The 21,314-nt window shown below is 31.9% G+C and overlaps 1 protein-coding gene across 1 annotated transcript in view; it reads right to left on the minus strand.

The window, feature by feature from the left end:
* Window positions 1–20,133, minus strand: part of LOC114331666 (zinc finger protein 675) — a 32,919-nt gene extending 12,786 nt beyond the window's left edge. Inside the window, exons 1-4 of the mRNA XM_028281285.2 lie at window positions 19,523–20,133; window positions 19,200–19,433; window positions 7,998–8,255; window positions 6,354–6,520 (exon numbers count right to left, since the gene is read on the minus strand). Coding sequence (XP_028137086.2) covers window positions 6,354–6,520; window positions 7,998–8,255; window positions 19,200–19,433; window positions 19,523–20,090 — 1,227 coding nt within the window. The 5' untranslated portion in view covers window positions 20,091–20,133. The remainder of the gene's footprint in view (window positions 1–6,353; window positions 6,521–7,997; window positions 8,256–19,199; window positions 19,434–19,522) is intronic.
* Window positions 20,134–21,314: the final 1,181 nt, after the last annotated feature.

Genomic DNA, 21,314 nt, shown 5'->3' on the forward strand with positions numbered 1-21,314 from the left:
GCCCGCACGACATTTTTAAGAATGAGGTCATTCTTCTGTAATGATACCTTGCAACTTCAACTTCGAAAGCGCATGATTAAATGCTACATTTGGTCAGTCCTCTTGTATGGTGTCGAAGCATGGACATTAAAAATATCCACCATTAACCGTTTGGAGGCCTTTGAAATGTGGCTGCACAGATGTATTCTGAAAATACCATGGACGGCTATGCTGACAAATGTGGCAGTCCTTAAGAGAGCAAATGCTACCCGCGAGCTGCTTGATAACATCAAATATAGAAAGATGGCCTATTTTGGACACGTAGTAAGGGGAGACCGGTATAATATTCTTCAACTTAGTATAATGGCCTCTTGATTGAAGAATATCCGGGAGTGGACAGGAATAAAGAAAGCAGAACACCTATTTAGAATAGCTCGACACAGAGACAGTTTCGCCATGTTAATCGCCAACGTCAAGGGGACTTGATAGGGCACGTTAAGAAGAAGTTCAAGAAAAATATATTTTAATTAAATTAATTGACACCAAAAGAAGAATGTATGTAATTTATTTATTTCAAAATATATTCTACTGCTGTCACAAAACAGAAAAAAATGTTTTTTGATAAATAAACATTGCTCTTCGCTTAATTTCAATATTCAAGCTGCCACCCATCTGCCTCTTGGTAGGTTGAATATTGAATTTAAGCGAAAAACAATATTTATTTGTCAAATAAACATTTTTCTCTGTTTTCTGTCAGTAGTAGAATGTATTTTGATTTAAATAAATTGCATACATTCTTCTTTTTGTGTCAATTAATTTAATTCACAATAATTTTACTTGGTATAAATAATTGTGTAAATAATATTACTGAATAGAGAATTGAATAACCTTTCAAATGAGGTAGCACACGACCCGTATTCTCTATTTAAAAATAAGGGGTGGGGAAAATGGAAGGGAGGGGGTTGACAAATGACAGATGTATGTACCGTAAAAATGTGTCCCGTATCGTTTGCATAATGGTATAAAAAGTTTATTAAAAACTATTAAAATGTCATCCAAATGGATTGTGGTATTAAAAGTGGTAACATCGAGATATATGATTTACATATTAAGATTATGAAAAATATAGCGACTTTAAGTCGATGTTAAAAGATTATATCATATTAAGGCCCCGTCTTTTCACCTCCGAATAAATATGCTCTTATCTGGCAGTTAGCTATCTGGAGGATAAATATTTATTCGCCAGATACAATGTACCCGTCTTTTCACGTCAATTTATGTTCCAGTTAGTTATCCGGTAGATAAGCTTAAAAGTAAGTTTGGATTCGGAACACACCTGATATTTATGTTTATTTTTATAATTTCAGCTTTAACCTAACCTAGCATAATAGATTCACAAAATCAAGATGATTTTATTTCCATTTTGGAAGAAGGAAATGTAAGTAAATCAAAGAATTAAAACTTAAACAAATAAGTATATAAAGTCCTAAGGTTTAGAAATATATTTCCATATTTTAATCAGACAACAATATTGTTTTAGAAAGAAAACATTGATTATGGTGAAAAAGTTTACTGGAGAGCTTGAACAAGAGGTAAATCAATTTTAAATTAGTGGAAAACTGTTGATTTGTATGTAAAGAAGACAAAGACAAGTTTAAATAAAGACGAGCTAGCTAGCGAAACAGATGCAGTGGTAATTTTGTTTACATAATTATATGTACATATTATGATTAATATCTATTAACTGTTCAATGATGTAAAAATTTGTTAATGTGAGGAAAACTTTTATTTAAATTCAATACTATATTTATTCTGTAGTGGTATGGCAAAACTTGATATTATGTCTGATTTTACCCAGAATGAGATTATTTGCTTGATATGCTATTTAGTAACATTTCTTTAAGTTGGTAGAGTTTGGTATGTGTATGATGAAGGTAAAACCCTCTTGGTTCCACATAGCTTTTGTATAAAAGATATGTCCCCTTTTAACTTACAGTAGAACCCCGATTATCTGGATGGGGATTATCCGTGCTATGATTTTCTATTACTCAAGTTGCATTTTTGAGGTTTTATTAAAATGGCGTCATCGTAAATCACTTGACGGAAACTCTATATGACGAAAGAGAGACTCAAACATGATTCAAACTTTCAAAATGCTCTCCTGAAAAATTAGGCAAGATGGACATATCAATCATTGTCAAAACGCTACAGATTTATAATCCATCCAACTGGTATATTGAATAGTAAACTAGGGATAAACCAACTATGTATATCAAAACACAATATTTTTAAAGATTGGATAATTTACATGGTAAATTGAAGAATCCCAATAACAAGAATAAAACCTAATTTTAATATTTGTTAGTAGATACCTTGCACTTTTCTAAATAAAAAAATTAGTTACAGATATGACAAACATCTAGAAGATGGAATCCTGCGTTTTTAAAGAAAAAAGCTAGTTCCAGAAGTAAGCTACCAATAATAAACTAGAGAACGTATTACAAGAAAGAACAACGCTAATACTCAACATCGCTTCAGATAGAGAAATAGGAGGAAAGGGTACAACACAAGCGTGCCAGAGAAAATGAAAGGGCAGAAGAAAGACACAAAAATTCATTGATTAATTAAATTTAAAAACTAAATTATACAAAGGACAATTAAATAAAGAATAAAAAATGATACATGTATATTAATGATCCTTCTATTTCCCCATAAAGCTTGTTACTGACCAGGAGGTATACTATAATAGATATATTACATCTCATATTGCTCGCTATAATAATGAGTGAGCCTGCATAAACGAAACCATAATATACATTATAGTTCTGTGTATACAGCCTCACTCATTACTATAGTGAGTGATATGAGATATATTTTAGTATAGCTCCCCGTGCGTGACAAGCTTAACACAACAATTTTATATTAGTAAGAAGGTACTCATTGAAAACATATCCAGGGAGTATTACGAAATTGTCAGAATATAAAATCAATCTTGCTAATATATTCTATAGATTTATTGAAAATTTTGAGAATTTCATGATACACCCAGTATTTTTTGGATACTTACTTACTTAGAACTCTGTAGCTTTTTTTTCAAGGTAGGTATCTACTGTTTTTGAGAACCATGTGCATACATAATTCTAGTTACTATATCAATACCTTTCATTTTGGAATTGTAAAATATTTGGCAATTCAAAGAAACCATTCTTTTAAAAATGAGAAAAATAAACAATTTTTTAACAAAACTAGAGGTAAAACTTTTACCAATTTCACAGAATATTCTGGTGGGTAACTTTAAGATAGGTACCTACTTATGCAAGATGGCATAAAAAACTATTCTATTTTTATTTTTTACAACTTGTTTTCCTTTGTAAATGAATATAGTTGGGTAGGTATACAATAATACATACCTATTATAATTTTCTCAAATTATAACCCATCTTTAATTTAATATCTAATAACTCTGCTCAAAAAATTACAGTAGGTATGTATGTATAAAAACAAAATAACATAAAATTTGTGATTGCGAATTTTTAGAAAGAACAAAATTTTACTTTTGCAATAAATTCAATCAGACATCAGACCTACAAGATTTTAGGTTATATTATTAGTTTCGCGGTAACCAAAAACCATGAAATATACAAAAAGCAAAGTTTACCTTCCAGATAACTTCTTATTCGGTACTTTATTCGGCAGTTAAATATTTGATATTTAACGTCAATTTATCTGCTGGATAACTTTATTCCAGAGTGAAAAGACGCTACTTTTTTTATGTCAGATAAACTTCCCGTTAACTATTTATTCGGAGGTGAAAAGATCGGGCCTAATAGTGCTCAAAGGACAACATGGTTCTCTGCTCGAATAGAACGTGTGGTTCTTGCCAGTTCCATGGACACACAACATTTTTTTTTAATTATCAATAAGGTACACATGAATGGATAGAGTATGGATAGGCAAACAACAATACATGCATTAATATAATATATAATTAATACATTAATTTATTACTTAGCAACACACGTGCCTCGTGGGAGTCATACAGTGTGTGGTCTTACCCCCCCTAGTAAACTCCGTTATTTAAGACAAATATGAAAAATGCTCGGACCCGTCAATTTTTATTTTAATAGAGGTATTTTATAACATAAAAAAATTGTCACCCCTTTCATCCCCTTCACTTGACAGCTACCCCTCAGATTTTTTAAATAGCAATGGGGGTCGTGCGATAGTTCGTTGGAAAGGATTTGAAAAGAAGAATTCAAAAATGTATAAGTTTGAAACTTTGTATGGTTTTATTTAAAATTATTACAAAAAATAATGTATTAAATTACATCTTTAAAATTAAAGGAACTGCCAAATTATCCTAAAGAAAATTTAAATTACTGCAGGAGATGCTCGAAATGTTCTCCATTTACTTCCTGGCAGAAGTAGATCTTTGTTTCGTTGCCTCCCTAACCCTTTGTAGGGTCTGCATATCAATCCTATTACATTCTTCGATTATTCTTTGACGGAGTTCATCAAGTGTCGTCAACTGGCTCCCATACAGTTTGGATTTACGGTAATCCCATAGGTAAAAATCTAGAGGAGTAAGATCTGGTGATCTTGGTGGCCATTCAATAAATCCATGACGTCCAATCCATTTTCTCGGATACAAATTATCTAAAAAATTTCGAACGCGAGCAGCGTAATGAAGCGGAGCTCCATCTTGTTGGAAAACAATATCTTGGGTGAATTTGCCTAGATTGTTTCTAAGCACATCATTAATTCCAGGAATTATTTGTGTCTCCAACAGATTAAGATAGCTTTCCCCCATTAAATTGCCTTCGATAAAAAAAGGGCCTATAATGTGATCCCCTAGTATACCTGCCCAAACATTTAATTTAGTTGGAAATTGAGTATGACACTCTCGAAACAATCGAGGGTTTTCGTCAGACCAATATCTTACGTTTTGTCGATGTACATGACCATTTAAATAGAATGTAGCTTCATCGGAAAAACAAATATGTCTTAAATAATTTGGATCTTGTGAAATATTATTGTCCATAGTTTCACAATATTGCAGTCGTCGATCTGGATCATCCTCTGTCAATTCGTGCACCATTTTCATCTTATAGGGATGAAATTTTTGCTTTTCTAAAATGTTTAAAACGGTCCTGTGACTTACTTCGCATTCGCGAGCAACATTTCTAGTTGAACTGGATGGATTTACTACAAATTGAGACAAAATATCTACTTGCTTTTCCTCAGAAATCTTTTTTCTACCATCCCGTTTCTTGTTTTCGACAGAACCAGTTTCAAAAAATTTGGTGACAAGCAGTCTATAATAACGTCGATCAATTGGACGATCCGGAAAACGTTCATTCAATATTCTCACAGCTTCATGGTAGTTACGGCCTGCTTCACTAAATATTAAAATTGCTTCACATTTGTCTACTAATATACGAGGTGGTGCCATTTTGATTGTTTTGACTTTTGAATACTAAAAATTTACAGGTTACCACTAAAGCACACCAAATCTCAAGTTCTTGTCAATATTCTTTACAATCAACAGTGTTAATTGCTTGGTTTTTATGACAGTTGTCAAAAACTAGACACGCCAACTAGATTATTTAAAAAATTGTTCTAACCACGATATCTTTTAAGGACACAAAAGTATTTATTCTGCAAAAAAATAATTCGGTATAAACGTTTAAGAATAAAAATTAAATAAATTTTGTTATACCGAATGTCCCATATTAAAGCAAAACCAGTGTACCTACTTTTGTATTGTTGTATCGCAAAGTGTATCTCCAAACAATAAATCGTTATTAACAAACATATCCTTGAGGTTAAAGTAAAGTGTGATACATTTTTGAATTCTTCTTTTCAAACCCTTTCCAACGAACTATCGCACGACCACCATTGCTATTTAAAAAATCTGAGGGGGTAGCTGTCAAGTGAAGGGGATGAAAGGGGTGACCATCTTTTATGTTATAAAATACCTCTATTAAAATTAAAAATTGACGGGTCCGAGCATTTTTCATATTTGTCTTAAATAACGGAGTTTACTAGGGGGGTAAGACTTAAGATCCAAACTGTATAGTGTCCCAAAGCCTTATCCTTAGGGATTATATCCGTCCTTTGGATTTCATAACTAATTTTGCAATGTAAGACGTCTGTAAGTATAACCAAACTTTGTTATTTTACCTTGATCAACATTTTAACTTTAACTTTTGTCTTCACTAATAAGGTTACACTTATTTTAGGTAACACTGATGATGCTCTTTTTAGAGAGCGAAAACGTTCGGTGATATTTGTGGACTTTTAAGGGGTTTTTAAATAAATATACCTTTTATAAAGAAAACATTTTTCATTCAATTTATTTTCTTATATTTTACCTTAAGACTGTTATTTCCTGCAAATAGCTTTCCACAGAAGGGACACAAAAATGATTCCTTTGGCAACTGATCTTGTTTATCACTGTGAATATCTCTTTCGTGTCTTTTAACATCACTTTCTCGGCCAAAAGTTTTGCCACATTTGCTGCAAGAAAAGGGACGCTCACCTAAAATCAAATATGTACATACAATTTTAACAGGATATGCCATATTATGTGTATATGCTACCGTAAAAACCCGATTTCAGTTAAAACCCGAATTTACTAGGAAAAACTAGTTTTAACTATGAGCTTTAGACAATTCTAGTTTTAACTAGTGAAAACTAGAACTATCAAATATTTTCAGTTAATTCTAGTTGAGACTAAACTAGTCGAGGAAATGAAGCTGAAAAAATGGCAAAACCTCGCAATTTTTTCGTCCAGCATCAATCTGTACAAAAATTTGGGATTAGGCACATTACACCCTCTAGTTTATTTTCTATATTGAGCTGTTGTACGCTTTTGGTTTTTTAAGGGTGAAAACTACCCCTAATTGTAAAAAATTATAAAATAACATTTTAAACTTTAATATTGTCAACATTTGGTTAGAAGAACTTCTTGGTTACATAATGATTGTTTTATGCTTTAAGATATACTATCATAATATTTCAACTCTTAAAACCACCCTTGTTGGAGCTATATATAAAAAAATTACTTATCCTAAAAGAATAATTTCGGCTTGCATCGATTTACATAAAAATTTGGGATTAAGATGATCTCACCCTGTACTTCATATTCTATATCATGCTTAAGGGCGTTGATTATTTTTAGGGGTGTAAACTACCCTTTATTGTCAAAAATTATATAAAAACATTGTAAACTTTAATATGGGTAAAATTTGGTTTTGATTGGTTAAATAATGATTGTTTTATACTTTAGGATATAATATAATAATATTTCAACCCTTAAAAACCACTCTTAATAACATTACAGTTTTTATAAGTAGATATTTTAATAGATCTATACAGAAAAAAAGTAGAATTAAAGAATTACAAAAACATTTATTTACACAAAAATACGAATTGGCAAATATGTACGAATACAAATACAAATAGTTTTTTAGTCATCTTCCAGTATACAAACCGGTTCTGTGGTATTATACATGTGGTATGATAAAATCTAGGTAAAATGACTAATTTTATTCAAAGCTAATAGTTAATCTATACTCCAATTACAATTTCAAGCAAATTAATTTAGTCATTACCAGTTTATGATTTTTTGAAACATAAAAAGTGCTCTCCTGCAAAAGTGTACTTTTTGTGATATCACGTTGTACTGGTAAATGAGCGATATCTTTTTTGTTGGTCAATTGACTATAAAAAGCAATAGAAGCAAAATTGTAGAAAATTTAATTTGGAACATTTTATGTTTTATTAGATTTTCTGTAGGGTTGGTAGTTTACGAGATACAGCGCGAGAACCCTTTGCACCCCTTTTCCAAGATGGCGGCCGGGGGACAAGGGCTGCGACCCCAAACACTTGAACTTAAGCTTCTACTGATCCCCCCTACACATTAAAAAATAAAATTGACTCCTCTAACAAATGCAAGGTTAGGGCCTAAAAAATGTAACATTTTAATGGACTACATGGCGATTTTACTTACATACCTGTATGCGTTATCATATGTCTATGCAAGATTTCATTTCTCTTGAAAACCTTGTTGCATAAAGAGCATTTGGGTATCTTCTTCTCATTATGGGTTCTTAGATGTCCATTCAACCCAACTTTACTAAGCAATTTGTTACAAATTGGACACTGGGCTGTGTTGTCTTCAATGACAAAATGTGCATTTCTTTTGTGTACAGTTAGATAGCCAGCACGGCGAAAGCCCTTATTGCAAATTTTACAAATGTATGGTGTTTCTCCTAAAAAGAAAAAAGATACTAAATGATTTTTGCCAGTTTCAACAAGACATTTCAATACTCACTATAGCACCACAGAAAAACGAAGCAGAAAAAGCCCTTGAAAAATTGCTGCCCGCAATTTATTAACTGGAATATCCAGGGGAAGTCGATAGAAAAGGCGTGTCATCTCGTGGGTATCTTACGGGTCTATTATAGTGTAAAAGTACGAAATTCATATACTTTTTTGGCAATTTCTAAAATAAAAATACTGTACCAGTTGTTTTGAAAAGGACCCCGCAGAAACCTTATGGGAAATGGCTCTCTGTCAAATGATCTGAAACTTTGGGTTCTGGTAGTCCTTGATGTGTAGAACAAAAGACTCATGGGCGCGTAGCTCCAAAAATTCTTGTTTTAAAGATATAAGCCTCTGAAGTTATAGGTACAGTGAGGATGTTTGAGTTGGAATAAATTCATTTCCTCGCGAATGGGCGACTCTGGAGATAAATTACAAATCAGGTCGATTTTCATTTTTAAATTATAATTTTTTGGCAAATATATCATACTAGTGACTTCATCCATCTGGGCGTGATGACGCAATCGATGATTTTTTTTTAAATACGAATAGGGGTCGTGTAATAGCTCATTTGAAATGTTATTAAATTCTCTATTCAATAATATAAACATTAATAATATTATTTATACAGGGTGCCCAAAAAATGTTTTAAATTAATTGAGACAAAAAGAAGAATGTATATAAATTCAATATTAAAGCTGCCACCCTCCTGCCTCTTAGCAGTTTGAACATTTAATTTAAGCGAACGGGGTCGTGTGATAGCTCATTTGAAAGGTTATTTAATTATCTATTCACTAATATAAACATTAACATAATTATTTATACAGGGTGCCCAAAAATTTTTTTGAATTAAATTAATTGAGACAAAAAGAAGAATGTATATAATTTATTTATTTCGAAATACATTTTACTGCTGTCAGAAAACAGAAAAAATGTTAATTTGAAAAATAAACATTGCTTTTCGCTTAAATTAAATGTTCAAACTGCTAAGAGGCAGGTGGGTGGCAGCTTTAATATTGAATTTAAGCGAAAAACAATATTTATTTATCAAATAAACATTTTTTTCCTGTTTTCGGACAACAGTAAAATGTATTTCGAATTAAATAAATTATATACATTCATCTTTTTGTCTCAAATTAATTGAATTCAAAAAAATTGTTTGGCACCCTGTATAAATAATTATGTTAATGTTTATATTATTAAATATAGATTTGAATAACCTTTCAAATGAGCTATCACACGACCCCTATTCTTATTAAAAAATCATCGATTGAGCCATTACGCCCAGATGGATGACGTCACTAGTATGATATACAGCGTGTCTACTTAAGTTGGAAACATATGGGAAACTTGTTTATTATTAATTTTACGAAAAAAAGTTACTCTTTATAAAAAGTTATGCATGCCCCAAAACCTAAGATTCAATCATCAGATATCAAATTTTCGCAATATTATACGAGGTATGTCAAAAAATATGAATTTCGGTTAAGGGTAAAGTACCTTTATTTCTCTCAATATCGAAAATTCTTATGATAAAAAGTTGTTTGGAATTAAAAACTAAGATCAAATATAAAATTACATGCTTCTAATTGAAAACAAAATTTTTTTCTCAAATTTATGGATACCCAACGTCGTTTTTAATTATTACAAATATGATAACTCGTTTATTATTCATTTTACGAAAAACAGTTATTCTTCATAAAAAGCTTTGCATGGTCTAAAATCTAAGACACAACCATGATATATCAACTTTTATTAATTTTATACGAGGTGTGTCAAAAAATATGAAATTCGCTTAAGATTCTAGTACATACCTTTATATTTCACAATATTTCAATAAGAAGGATGTAATTGCATATTGAAACATAGTTTTTAATTCTAAGCAACTTTTTTAATAACCGTTTTCAATATTGTGAAAAATAAAGGTTACTCTTGAGTGAAATTCATATTTTTTGACATACCTCGTATAAAATTAATAAAATGTGATATCTGATGGTTGCATCTTCGGTCTTAGGACATACAGAGCTTTTTATAAAGAATACCTTTTTTTCGTAAAAGTAATAAAAGATTTATCGTATGTGTAATAAATAAAAACGAACTTGGTATCAATAAATTTGAGAAAAATTTGGAAAATATTTTTTTTCCAATTAGAAGCATATTTCATCTTAGTTTTTATTTCCAAACAACTTTTCATAATAAGAATTTTCGATATTGAGAGAAATAAAGGTACTTTACTCTTGATCGAAGTTCATATTTTTTGACATACCTCGTATAATATTGACAAAATTTGATATCTTATACAGTAAAACCTGTCATATCCGGATCAATGTGGCGACAGACCGATCCGGATATGAAAAAATCCGGATATCAAGACCACTACAGTCTACACGTTCTTTTACAGTCTCTGAAACGTTTTCTCCTTCATACATTCCAGTAATCAACGCCGTCAATAACTTTCTTCGATAGACACGTTTTATAGGTTCTATAATGCATTATTTTGCAATCTTTTAGTTCTTCTTTTAGTGCGTTGTCCAACAGCAAGACTGCCTTTCTCGGTAGATTTCGGTAGATCCGTATGGCGTAGATCCGTCCGGATATAGGGAGGTCCGGATATGACAGGTCCGAATATGGCAGGTTGTACTGTAATTAAACCTTAGGTTTTAGAGCATGCAGAACTTTTTATAAAGAATAACTTTTTTTCGTAAAATGAATAACGAAAAAGTTTCTCATATGTTTCCAACTTAAGTAGACACGCTGTATATGCCAAAAAATTATAATTAAAAAAAATCGACCTGATTTGTAATTTATCTCCAGAGTCGCCCATTCTCGAGAAAATGAATTTATTCCAACTCAAACGTCCTCACTGTACCTATAACTTCAGAGGCTTATATCTTAAAACCATGATTTTTTGGAGCTATGCGCCCATTGTGTCTTTTGTTCTACACATCAAGGACTACCAGAACCCAAAGTTTCAGAGCATTTGACAGATAGCCATTTCCCATAAGGTTTCTGCGGGGTCCTTTGCATGAGCATTTACTATAAAGAGCATAAGTAAGTACCTGTAAAAATATTAAAATTTAATGATTTATGCGTGACCGTGAAAAAAGATAGCACCACTGTTGTAGTGATTCGGACCAATAGAGATCCTGGAATATAAAATTTCAAAGTGATTATTGAAATATAAGTTATTTTCTATAATATAAATTAGGATTTTTAAAAAATATTAAAATTTGGAAAAATGACGAAGCGATAAATTTTTTTCGAAATTAGCTACAAAATTCTCAATTTCAAAAACCGTCTTTTTTATCCAATCAAAAAACTCCTAGTTAATGGTATAGAAATTTAACTTATATTTAAATAATCACTTTGGAATTTTATATTTCAGGATCTCTATTAGTTCCAATCACTGCAGCAGTGGAGCTATGTTTTTAAATCGCATAAATCATTTACAGTTCACCAAGAATAGCTGAAAGTCTGAAAATAACCACGCCCATGATGCGCATTCGTCATCCGACGGATCTCGCACTGAGCGTTCACTTAATATCTACCGTTTGTAACGTGAACAAGTCGGTACAGTCTGCGAAACATTTTTTGTAAGTACGAACCGCAAAGGAGAATCAATTTAAAATTTGCAAATTTTGTTTAAATCGAATCTGAAGGGAAAAGTTTTAAATAATCAGACCGGGAAGTGATAGCAAACGTGATTCATTTTATGATAAATGAAGCGAAAAACAATGAACCGTGTAGAGATTTGAAAAAAGTGCAGGAACGTGTGGTATTGGCAACAGGTGTTAGTTTAAGCAGCGTTCAAAAAATTGCTCGGGAAATGCAATTAATTGAAGATGGCGAATATTCCTCATTTGTAACTCCAAACAAAAAGAGAAAAAAAAGCGCTTCAAAAACGTGCTTGGACGATTTTGATATAGGGCGTCTTCGACGTTATATAATGGATTTTTGTATAACACAAAAAACAAGTCCCAACTGTGAAACGCATACACAGAACATTTGCAGAGGAGTACAACTACTCAGGTTCCATAGAAAGCCTACGAACAGTAATTAGAAAGATGGGATTTCGTTGGCGAAAAACCAGAACTAAATAGAAAATTATTAATGGAAAAGCCCAATATTCAACATCTTAGACTGAATTTCTTACGTAGTATGAAACGTTACAGGAACGAAAATCGCCCAATTATATACATGGATGAAACATACGTCCTGTCATCTCATACCCACCAAAAGAGCTGGTCTGATAGTTCAAACAAGGGCATACAAAAACCAGTATCTAAAGGACAGATGCTTGTGATAGTGCATGCTGGAGGTGAAAGTGGTTTTGTTAAAAACGCTTATCTGCGCTACAAACCTACTATAAAAACAGGAGATTATCATGATGCAATGAACTACGACAATTACAAAAACTGGCTTCAGGATAAACTGATACCAAATTTGCCACCGAACAGCGTTTTAGTGATTGATAATGCACCGTATCACAACGTACAAACTGAGAAATGTCCAACTATGTCTTCCAGGAAAGCAGAAATGCAGCAGTGGCTGACAACGCGAAATATTTCCTTTACAGATGACATGTTGAAATTTGAATTATACGACATTATAAAATTAGACAAACCTCTGTTTAAAACCTAAGAAATTGACAAAATACTCGAGGATAAAGGACATTCAGTTTTACGGTTACCCAAGATATCCGGATTTGAATCCTATAGAGTTAGTATGGGCTTCTATGAAGCAATATGTCGCTGAAAAAAATGTCAGTTTTGATTTTAAATTAGTGAAAAGTTTGTGTGGACTGAATAAAACCATGACGACAAATGCTATGGAAATAAATACGAGAAAGGTTATAAATATCTCTTTTAACAAAAGGTACTGGTACAAAGACACCATATTTATGCTTCACCGGGACCGAACATCTAATTTCTATTTATTACCCTACTGCTTACGCCCTTTTTCTCCGAGACCTTTTGATCAATATAATGGTAATATAAAGTATAAATAGTCAATATAAAAATATAATTTTTGGTTTATAATGCCATCATTTATAGCAACACAAGCGGTTTTTGTTGGGTCTATTTTATTGCATCTCACTTTGTAAAAAAATACTACAAATATACTGAAGAAAAGTAATGACAGTAATAATAATTGTGTACGGGACCTATTAGAAACTATTCAAACTTTACGTTTCTATATTTGTGTCTCCGATTGTACCTATATTTTAAAGTTCACCCGCGCGTACAGGCTATCTTTTTCCTTCCGAGTGCGTTCTCACTTCATTGTTCGCGCAGGCAGTTAGAATTTCAGACTTTCAGCTATTCTTGGTGAACTGTAATTTCAAAAATTTTCTTATGAATTTTTTTTACATACACTTATTTTTATAGTAAATGCTCATACAAATTTTCAAAACAACTGGTAAAATACTTTTTATTTTAGAAATTCCCAAAAAAAGTAGGCATATGAATTTCATACTTTTACACTAGGATAGCCCCTTAAATTATTATTTCTTCATGGTTTTTTATTAACATTTAAACAAAAAAAAGTAAATTAGATATTGTGAAAAAATTATACATTGTAGATAAAAACGTTCAACAGACGACTGAAATTCTTGAAAATGAGATTTTCTAAATGAAAAAATGTTTATAAACAAAATGCCTGTAAACAATAGATTTGTAAAAACTGCATTTGTACCAAATAATTGTATTCAGTTACTGTATTTATATGTATAGATTTGTAAAAATTGTATTTGTACCAAATTGTGTTCAGTTATATGTATAGACTAGACTTTAAAATGTTATAAATTTTCGTGGCAAAACGGGTTCTTCCCAATGCCAATAAACCAAAACAAAAAAAAAATATTGACAAAGCACCTTGAAACTGACCTTTTTTTCTCAAACGGAATAAACAAATGAAGGGTCACTACGAAAAACGATCATAGTCATTTTTAATAGTTTCTGTAAAATCATGATTTTAAGGTTGCAACTCGCATTGTTTAAGGCGGTAGCTTATATCTATTTCCCTTATTTTCTCACAAACCTTAATCTCTTCTTGTCCTAGCTATTTATAGTTCGAAACCAACTGGCAACCTCTACAACATGGAGCATATATCCTAATTTTGGTCAAAATTTACATTGATCGTTTTTCGTAGTGACACTTCAAATATAATTTTTTAAAAACTACTAGACTGATTGCGCCCATCGTTTGCACATATCGTAACAACACAGCAACTCACATTGAAAAATGTGTTTTATAGCTATTTGTATAACAAGGGAGGAAAGTGCTACTTTTCCTCCCGAGAATGAAGTTTACTGCCCGACGCGTAGCGGAGGGCAGTAATCATTCAAGGGAGGAAAAGGCACTTTACTCCCATGTTATACATATGGTTTTTCCACCTTCCTCAAATAACAAGTCATTTTTTCATTTTTACTTAATTTATTTATGTAACTAACCAACAAAATTTATTAAAACTAAAACTAACAAGTAGGTACAATATAACTGTCAACTGTCAAAGTAAGTCAAATTATTAATGTAAACATTGTTAAATTAAAATAACAATTTATATTGTTTTTACCATTCTGCAAAATACAGGGTGTTTTATAAATAAACGTTAAAATGTATAGATACTTACGTAATAGAAAATAGATATTGTACAGGGCGTCAATAAGTTATATTTCATGAATGAAATACCATGACGTCACTTTTACTTTTCCTCCCTAGGGAGGAAAAGTACAACTTTGCTCCCTACAATCAGGTCCGGAAAAGTATACTTTCGGTGGAGATAGGTGGAAAAATATTTTTATTATTTATTTTAATAATCAGATACAATTGAAAAAAAAAAATATGCTTACTTTTGGGTTTAATTTTCAATAAATATTTGTTTATAAACATTTTTTAATGTAGAAAGTCTCATTTTAAAAAGTAAATATTTTCAAGAAAGCTGTCTATTGAATGTTATCTACATTGTGTAGTTTTTTCACAATATTGAAACAAACGAAAAAAGTTACTTTTTTTGCTTGAATGTTAAAAAAAACCATTGACGCAGTAAAAAATCCCATACCCACGAAGTAGTAGACCCCTTCCCAAGTATTCCAGTTGAAGTTTTTACTTTTTTTAAATGCTCCGTTTCCTGGGGCGTAGACCATCTTTAACATAAATATGTACAATCTGACAAGCGAGAACAGACGGCTGACCTTCTCGTATTGTGTATTTTCGCTCAAAGTCACTCGACAGCTATCGTTTGTCGGATTATAAGTATAAATAATTATTATTTATATTTAACACATTCAAGTTTGCCACCACATCTACCACCTGAAAGGCGTTTGTGTATGTACCTGATCCAATCGTCTATTAATTTGTGTGGCCACATCATCTTTCTCTTTAACCCCTTATTTAATGCACACTTTGAAAAGACCGCCAAAAAAATATCAATTTATTTGTATGTAAATATGTAAAAAGCGATCGTAGTGCGCAGGTCAGCCCAACTAGTAATTGCATTTATCCGATTACTGAAATAATTGTCACAAAACTGTCACTGAACAATTATAATTTTTGTTACAATAATCGGAAGGATGAAGCGATGAATGATCATTTTTGAAGTGAAAACTTCTTTAGGGACGTTGTGCGATTTTTGGATAGGGGAAAAGCAATGAATTCGCGACCGTCATCGCGACCGTCATCGCGACCATCATCGCGACCGTCATCGCTTCTAAGAAATAAATTTTTGATGTGAAAACTTCTTGAGGGTTGCTGTGCACTTTTTGGACGGGGGAAAAGTATTAAATTAGCGACGGTCATCGTTTCGACGAAATAAATTTTTGAAGTGAAAATTTCTTTAGGGACGTTGTGCACTTTTTAGATAGGGAAAAAGTATTGAATTAGCGAACGTCATCGCGACCGTCATCGCTTTGGCAAAAATAAATTTTTAAAGTGAAAACTTCTTTTGGGGACGTTGTGCACTTTTTAGATGGGGAAGAAGTATTGAATTAGCGACCGTCATCGCTTCGGCGAAATAAATTTTTGAATTGAAAACTTCTTTAGGGACGTTGTACACTTTTTGGATGGGGAAAAATTATTAAATTTGAATGGGGAGAAAGTAATAAATAAGCGACCATCATCACTTCGGCGAAATAAACATTTGAAGTGAAAACTTCTTTAGTGACGTTGTGCTCTTATTGGATGGAAAAAAGTATTAAATTATCGACCATCATCGCTTCGATGAAATAAATTTTTGAAGTGAAAACTTCTTGAGGGACGTTGTGCACTTTTTGGATGGGGGAAAAGTATTGAATTAGGGACCGTCATCGTTTCGACGAAATAAATATTTGAAGTGAAACTTCTTTAGGGACGTTGTGCACTTTTTCAATGGAAAAAAGTATTAAATTAGCGACCGTCATCGCTTCGATGAAATACATTTTTGAAGTAAAAACTTCTTGAGGGACGTTGTGCACTTTTTGGATAGGGAAAAATAATAAATTAGCGACCTTCACCGCTTCGATGAAATACATTTTTGAAGTGAAAACTTCTTGAGGGACGTTGTGCACTTTTTGGATGGGGGAAAAGTATTGAATTAGGGACCGTCATCGCTTCAACGAAATAAATATTTGAAGTGAAAACTTCTTAAGGAGCGTTGTGCACTTTTTGGATGGGGGAAAAGTATTAAATTAGGGACCGTCATCGCTTCGATGAAATAAGTATTTGAAGTGAAACTTCTTTAGGGACGTTGTGCACTTTTTCAATGGAAAAAAGTATTAAATTAGCGACCGTCATCGCTTCGATGAAATACATTTTTGAAGTAAAAACTTCTTGAGGGATGTTGTGCACTTTTTGGACAGGGAAAAATAATAAATTAGCGACCTTCACCGCTTCGACGAAATAAATTTTTGAAGTGAAAACTTCTTTAGGGACGTTGTGCACTTTTTGGATAGGGGAAAAGTATTGAATTAGGGACCGTCATCGCTTCGACGAAACAAATATTTGAAGTGAAACTTCTTTAGGGACGTTGTGCACTTTTTCGATGGAAAAAAGTATTAAATTAGCGATCGTCATCGCTTCGACGAAATAAATTGTTGAAGTGAAAACTTCTTTAGACGCTGTGCACTTTTTAAATGGGGGAAAAGTATTGAATTAGGTACCGTCATCGCTTCGGCGAAATAAATATTTAAAGTGAAACTTCTTTAGGGACGTTGTGCACTTCTTGGATGGGGAAAAAGTATTGAATTTGCGACCGTCATCACTTCGTTGAAATAAATTTTGTACATAGGTATATAAATTATGTGTATGTATACATAAATAGCATAGGTGATATGCATCGCGTACATCGTATATGATATAGGTATACCACGTCTTTTAGGATGGGGTAAAAGCATTGAGCTCGTAATTTATATACTATAAGAAGTTTTCACTTCTATCGGCACTCCCACGAGTGCCTTAAATTTTTTTTTGTTGGAACATGATTTAGTAGAGTCAACAGATATGTTACAAGTGTATCATGAAAGATTTGGTCATCAGCATAAGCAACACGTAAAGAAAGTCGTGAAGAAAATGAATATAGGCATTGATGGGTGCAAAGAAAGCTTTTGCGATGGATGTACAATTGGAAAAATGCATTGATTGCCATTTAAAACTAGGATCAATCAGCCACAAGTCACTGGTGAGCAGATCCATGCAAATGTGAATGGACCGACGTCGATATAATCACTGGGAAGAGCATGTTATTATGTATATTTTAAAGATGACTTTAGTAAGTTTCGGAAAGTTTTCTTTATGAAACACAAATGTGAGGTATGTGCCTTCTTAGAAAAATTTTTAAATGAAGCAAACACAAATTAGGTACCGTCATCGCTTCGGCAAAATAAATATTCGGCCATGTAGTAAAGCAACTGAGATGTGATGGAGGGAGAGAGTTTGACAATAGAAAAGTATCTGAACTTCTTGCGAGTAGAGGTATAGAGCATTGTATCACTCCACCCTACACACCTCAGCAGAATGGTGTTGCTGAAAGGGAAAACCGTACCATTATAGAGTGTGCTCGTTCCATGTTAAACCTATGCAAGTTGTCCAAAGAATTGTGGGCAGGAGCATGAAATACTGCAGTGTATCTTCTGAATCGCACAGGAAAGTCATCAATCGAGAATAAAAGTCCCTATGAACTGTGGTATGGAAAGCCAGTTGGGAGTTGAAACATTTAAGAATATTTGGCACTGAATGTTATGTTCACGTAAACAAGAATTTTCGCAGTAAATTTGATGATATAAGGTGATACATGGTTATTTAGTTAGTTATGTGAATGATAGGGATGGTTTTAGAATATGGATTTCATCTGAAAGAAGAATCGTATCGAGCCACGACGTGCGATTTAAACCTGAGGTTACAGGCAATTTGCGAATTTCTGAAGTAAGCCGAATTAGTGAACCAGAATCAGTCGGAATGTTTTAGTGGAACTGAAAACTCCGAAAAAGTGAAAAGTGGTATCAATGAAATTGTGAAATCTAAGAATATGGAAAGTTCAGAAAGTGCGATTGAAAATCAAGAAGTGAATAGAGAAGAAAGAAGCGATGATGGTGTTCAAGTATCTAAGCGTTACAATATGTGTGTTAGAAAGAAACCAAAATTGTTTGGCTTATCTACTTTTCACGTTGAGGGAGAGTGTCACAATATACAACGTCAAAAGTAGATATTATTCTATAGTTGTACATACTCTATGTATTGACAGTATTGATAGTATAGAAGTTGTAATGTAATGTCAAGAAAATTAGAAAATATAATGTCAGTCATATTCAAGTAAAATGTTTTCCTATTGTCCTGTAATTGAGTGAATTGAATTATAATCGTTGTTGGTCATTTAGTCAGTTCACCTAACTCAATTTTATAAATAAAACCAAAACATTCACCTGTATGCACCCTTATATGAATCTTAAGGCTAGTTGAACATAAGAAATCTTTTGGACAATGGGGGCACTTGTATGGTCTAACTCCACTATGGATTTTCTTATGTTCATGCAGCACTTTGTATGAAGACAACGAACGATCACATATTGTACATTTGAATGGCCCTACTGATTCTTTTCTACTTTTCAGCAATTTCTTACGGGACACCAAACTTTTTTTTTGTTTTGTTGAACTTACTGAAACAGCAGAAAAATAAATATACATTTTTGTCAAAAATGCTGAATATCATAGAAAAACAAAAATTTTTTGTATTGAAAATTGATACCTGTGTCACTTGTTTTCACAATTTTATTATTTGTTTTTAAATTATTCTTTGTCATATGTATCTTTTTGTTAATTTCTTTAGTATAGCTATGTTCTACTACAATTCTATGTTCTTTAATTTTATGAGCAATAAGTAATTGTTTTTCTTTAAAAGTATTATTACAAATGCAACACTGAAAGAACTCTGCTTCTTCTTCCTCTTTCTTTAATTCAGGTTCTTCTTTTATCCAAATCTGTTCCACTTCCACATTATCTGTTATTATTATTGTGCCTACTTGGCCAGATACATTTTTAACACCATAGCTTTTTACAGCAGTGAGAAACAATGTGTTATTAGCTTTACATAGGTCTACAAATTGTTTAATTTCTTGCAGACGACTGATGCAAGTCTTGCAAATATTTTTTGGTAGTATATCATCATCATTTACCTCAATTTTTGTAATTTCTTTAAAAATCTGAATGGCGTCTACAGTGGATAATGGTAACAAGTCTTCAGATCGAAGACAAAGTCTGCAGATTGATGAAAAACTGTTCACAATTACAGAAACTTTTATTTGGGTTTCCATCATTTATTTTGAGTTATTTTCAATATTTTTCATTTTTGTGGTTAGATTAAAAACATGTCAATGTCAAAATTTTGTTATTTCATGTATAATTGGTTGCATAATAAATAGGGGAGATTTTCCAACAAGGTCCAAAATTAAAGAAAAAATTGTTGAAACATAAAAATATAAAATGGAATAGACAGGCAAATTCAAACCAATAAACCCGCTAATTAGAAAAATTAAATGAAACTTAAATGCGTATTTTCAGATATTTCAAAAAAATAAACTTCACAACATAATTCTAGGAAATATACAGGGTGATTGATTAGTGGGGTAAAGCTCAATAGATCCGCTATAGTAATAGATAGCAATAAAAGTTAATAACAAAAATTTTAGCCACCTTTGAGCTTCACATTAAAAAATTAGTTAGAATGTTACAGGGTGTTCGATAACACAGTGGCAGACCAAACTTATGTTTTTTTTTAAATGGAACACCCTATATTTTATTTTAAATTCGAAATCCTGTTAACTTCTCCATCACAAAAATATAAAGTTTTGTTATGTTATACAGGGTATTTACAAAGTTATAAGCAATTTTGTATGCAAATCGTAACAAGTTCAATTCCCTGTATAAATAAAAATAAGCACAACAGCAATGGTTTATTAATGCCATATTTTTTTATTTATTGTCAAAACTTTCAAGAATGATTGATATTGCTAATTTTCTTTATATCAAATACAGGGTGAGTCAAAACGCAAGTACATTATTTTCTCAGCAATTTTAAATGGAACACCCTGTATTTTATACCACTATTGAAAAGTACCATTATCGTACTTTAATTTTTAAATAACATTCCCTATGTCTAAATTTATTAGTTTTCAAAATATTTTCATTTTTCAATGGACCATTAGCGTGGCCAACCAAATCACCAGAATTTAATAAACTGGACTGATTTTTTTGGGGTTACGTTAATAAAAGTTTATGAAATACCTTTAACAACAAGGGATGAGATGAAAAATAGAATACAAAGTGTATTTCGATGTGTTAATTTACAAATGCTTCATAGAGTAAGTAGCTCATTCAATGATCGTTCTTAGGCGTGCATAAATGTGTTAGGGAGGTAATTTTGAACACCTTATGTAATTAAATATTAAAAATATTTTATTAAAAGTAGCTTCTAATTTTTTCAAACATGTTTTTTGCAAAATTTATAACTGATAAATTATTTTTCATTCTTTATTTATTAC

The sequence above is a fragment of the Diabrotica virgifera genome, chromosome 2, assembly GCF_917563875.1.
Source record: "Diabrotica virgifera virgifera chromosome 2, PGI_DIABVI_V3a".
Classification (NCBI taxonomy): domain Eukaryota; kingdom Metazoa; phylum Arthropoda; class Insecta; order Coleoptera; family Chrysomelidae; genus Diabrotica; species Diabrotica virgifera.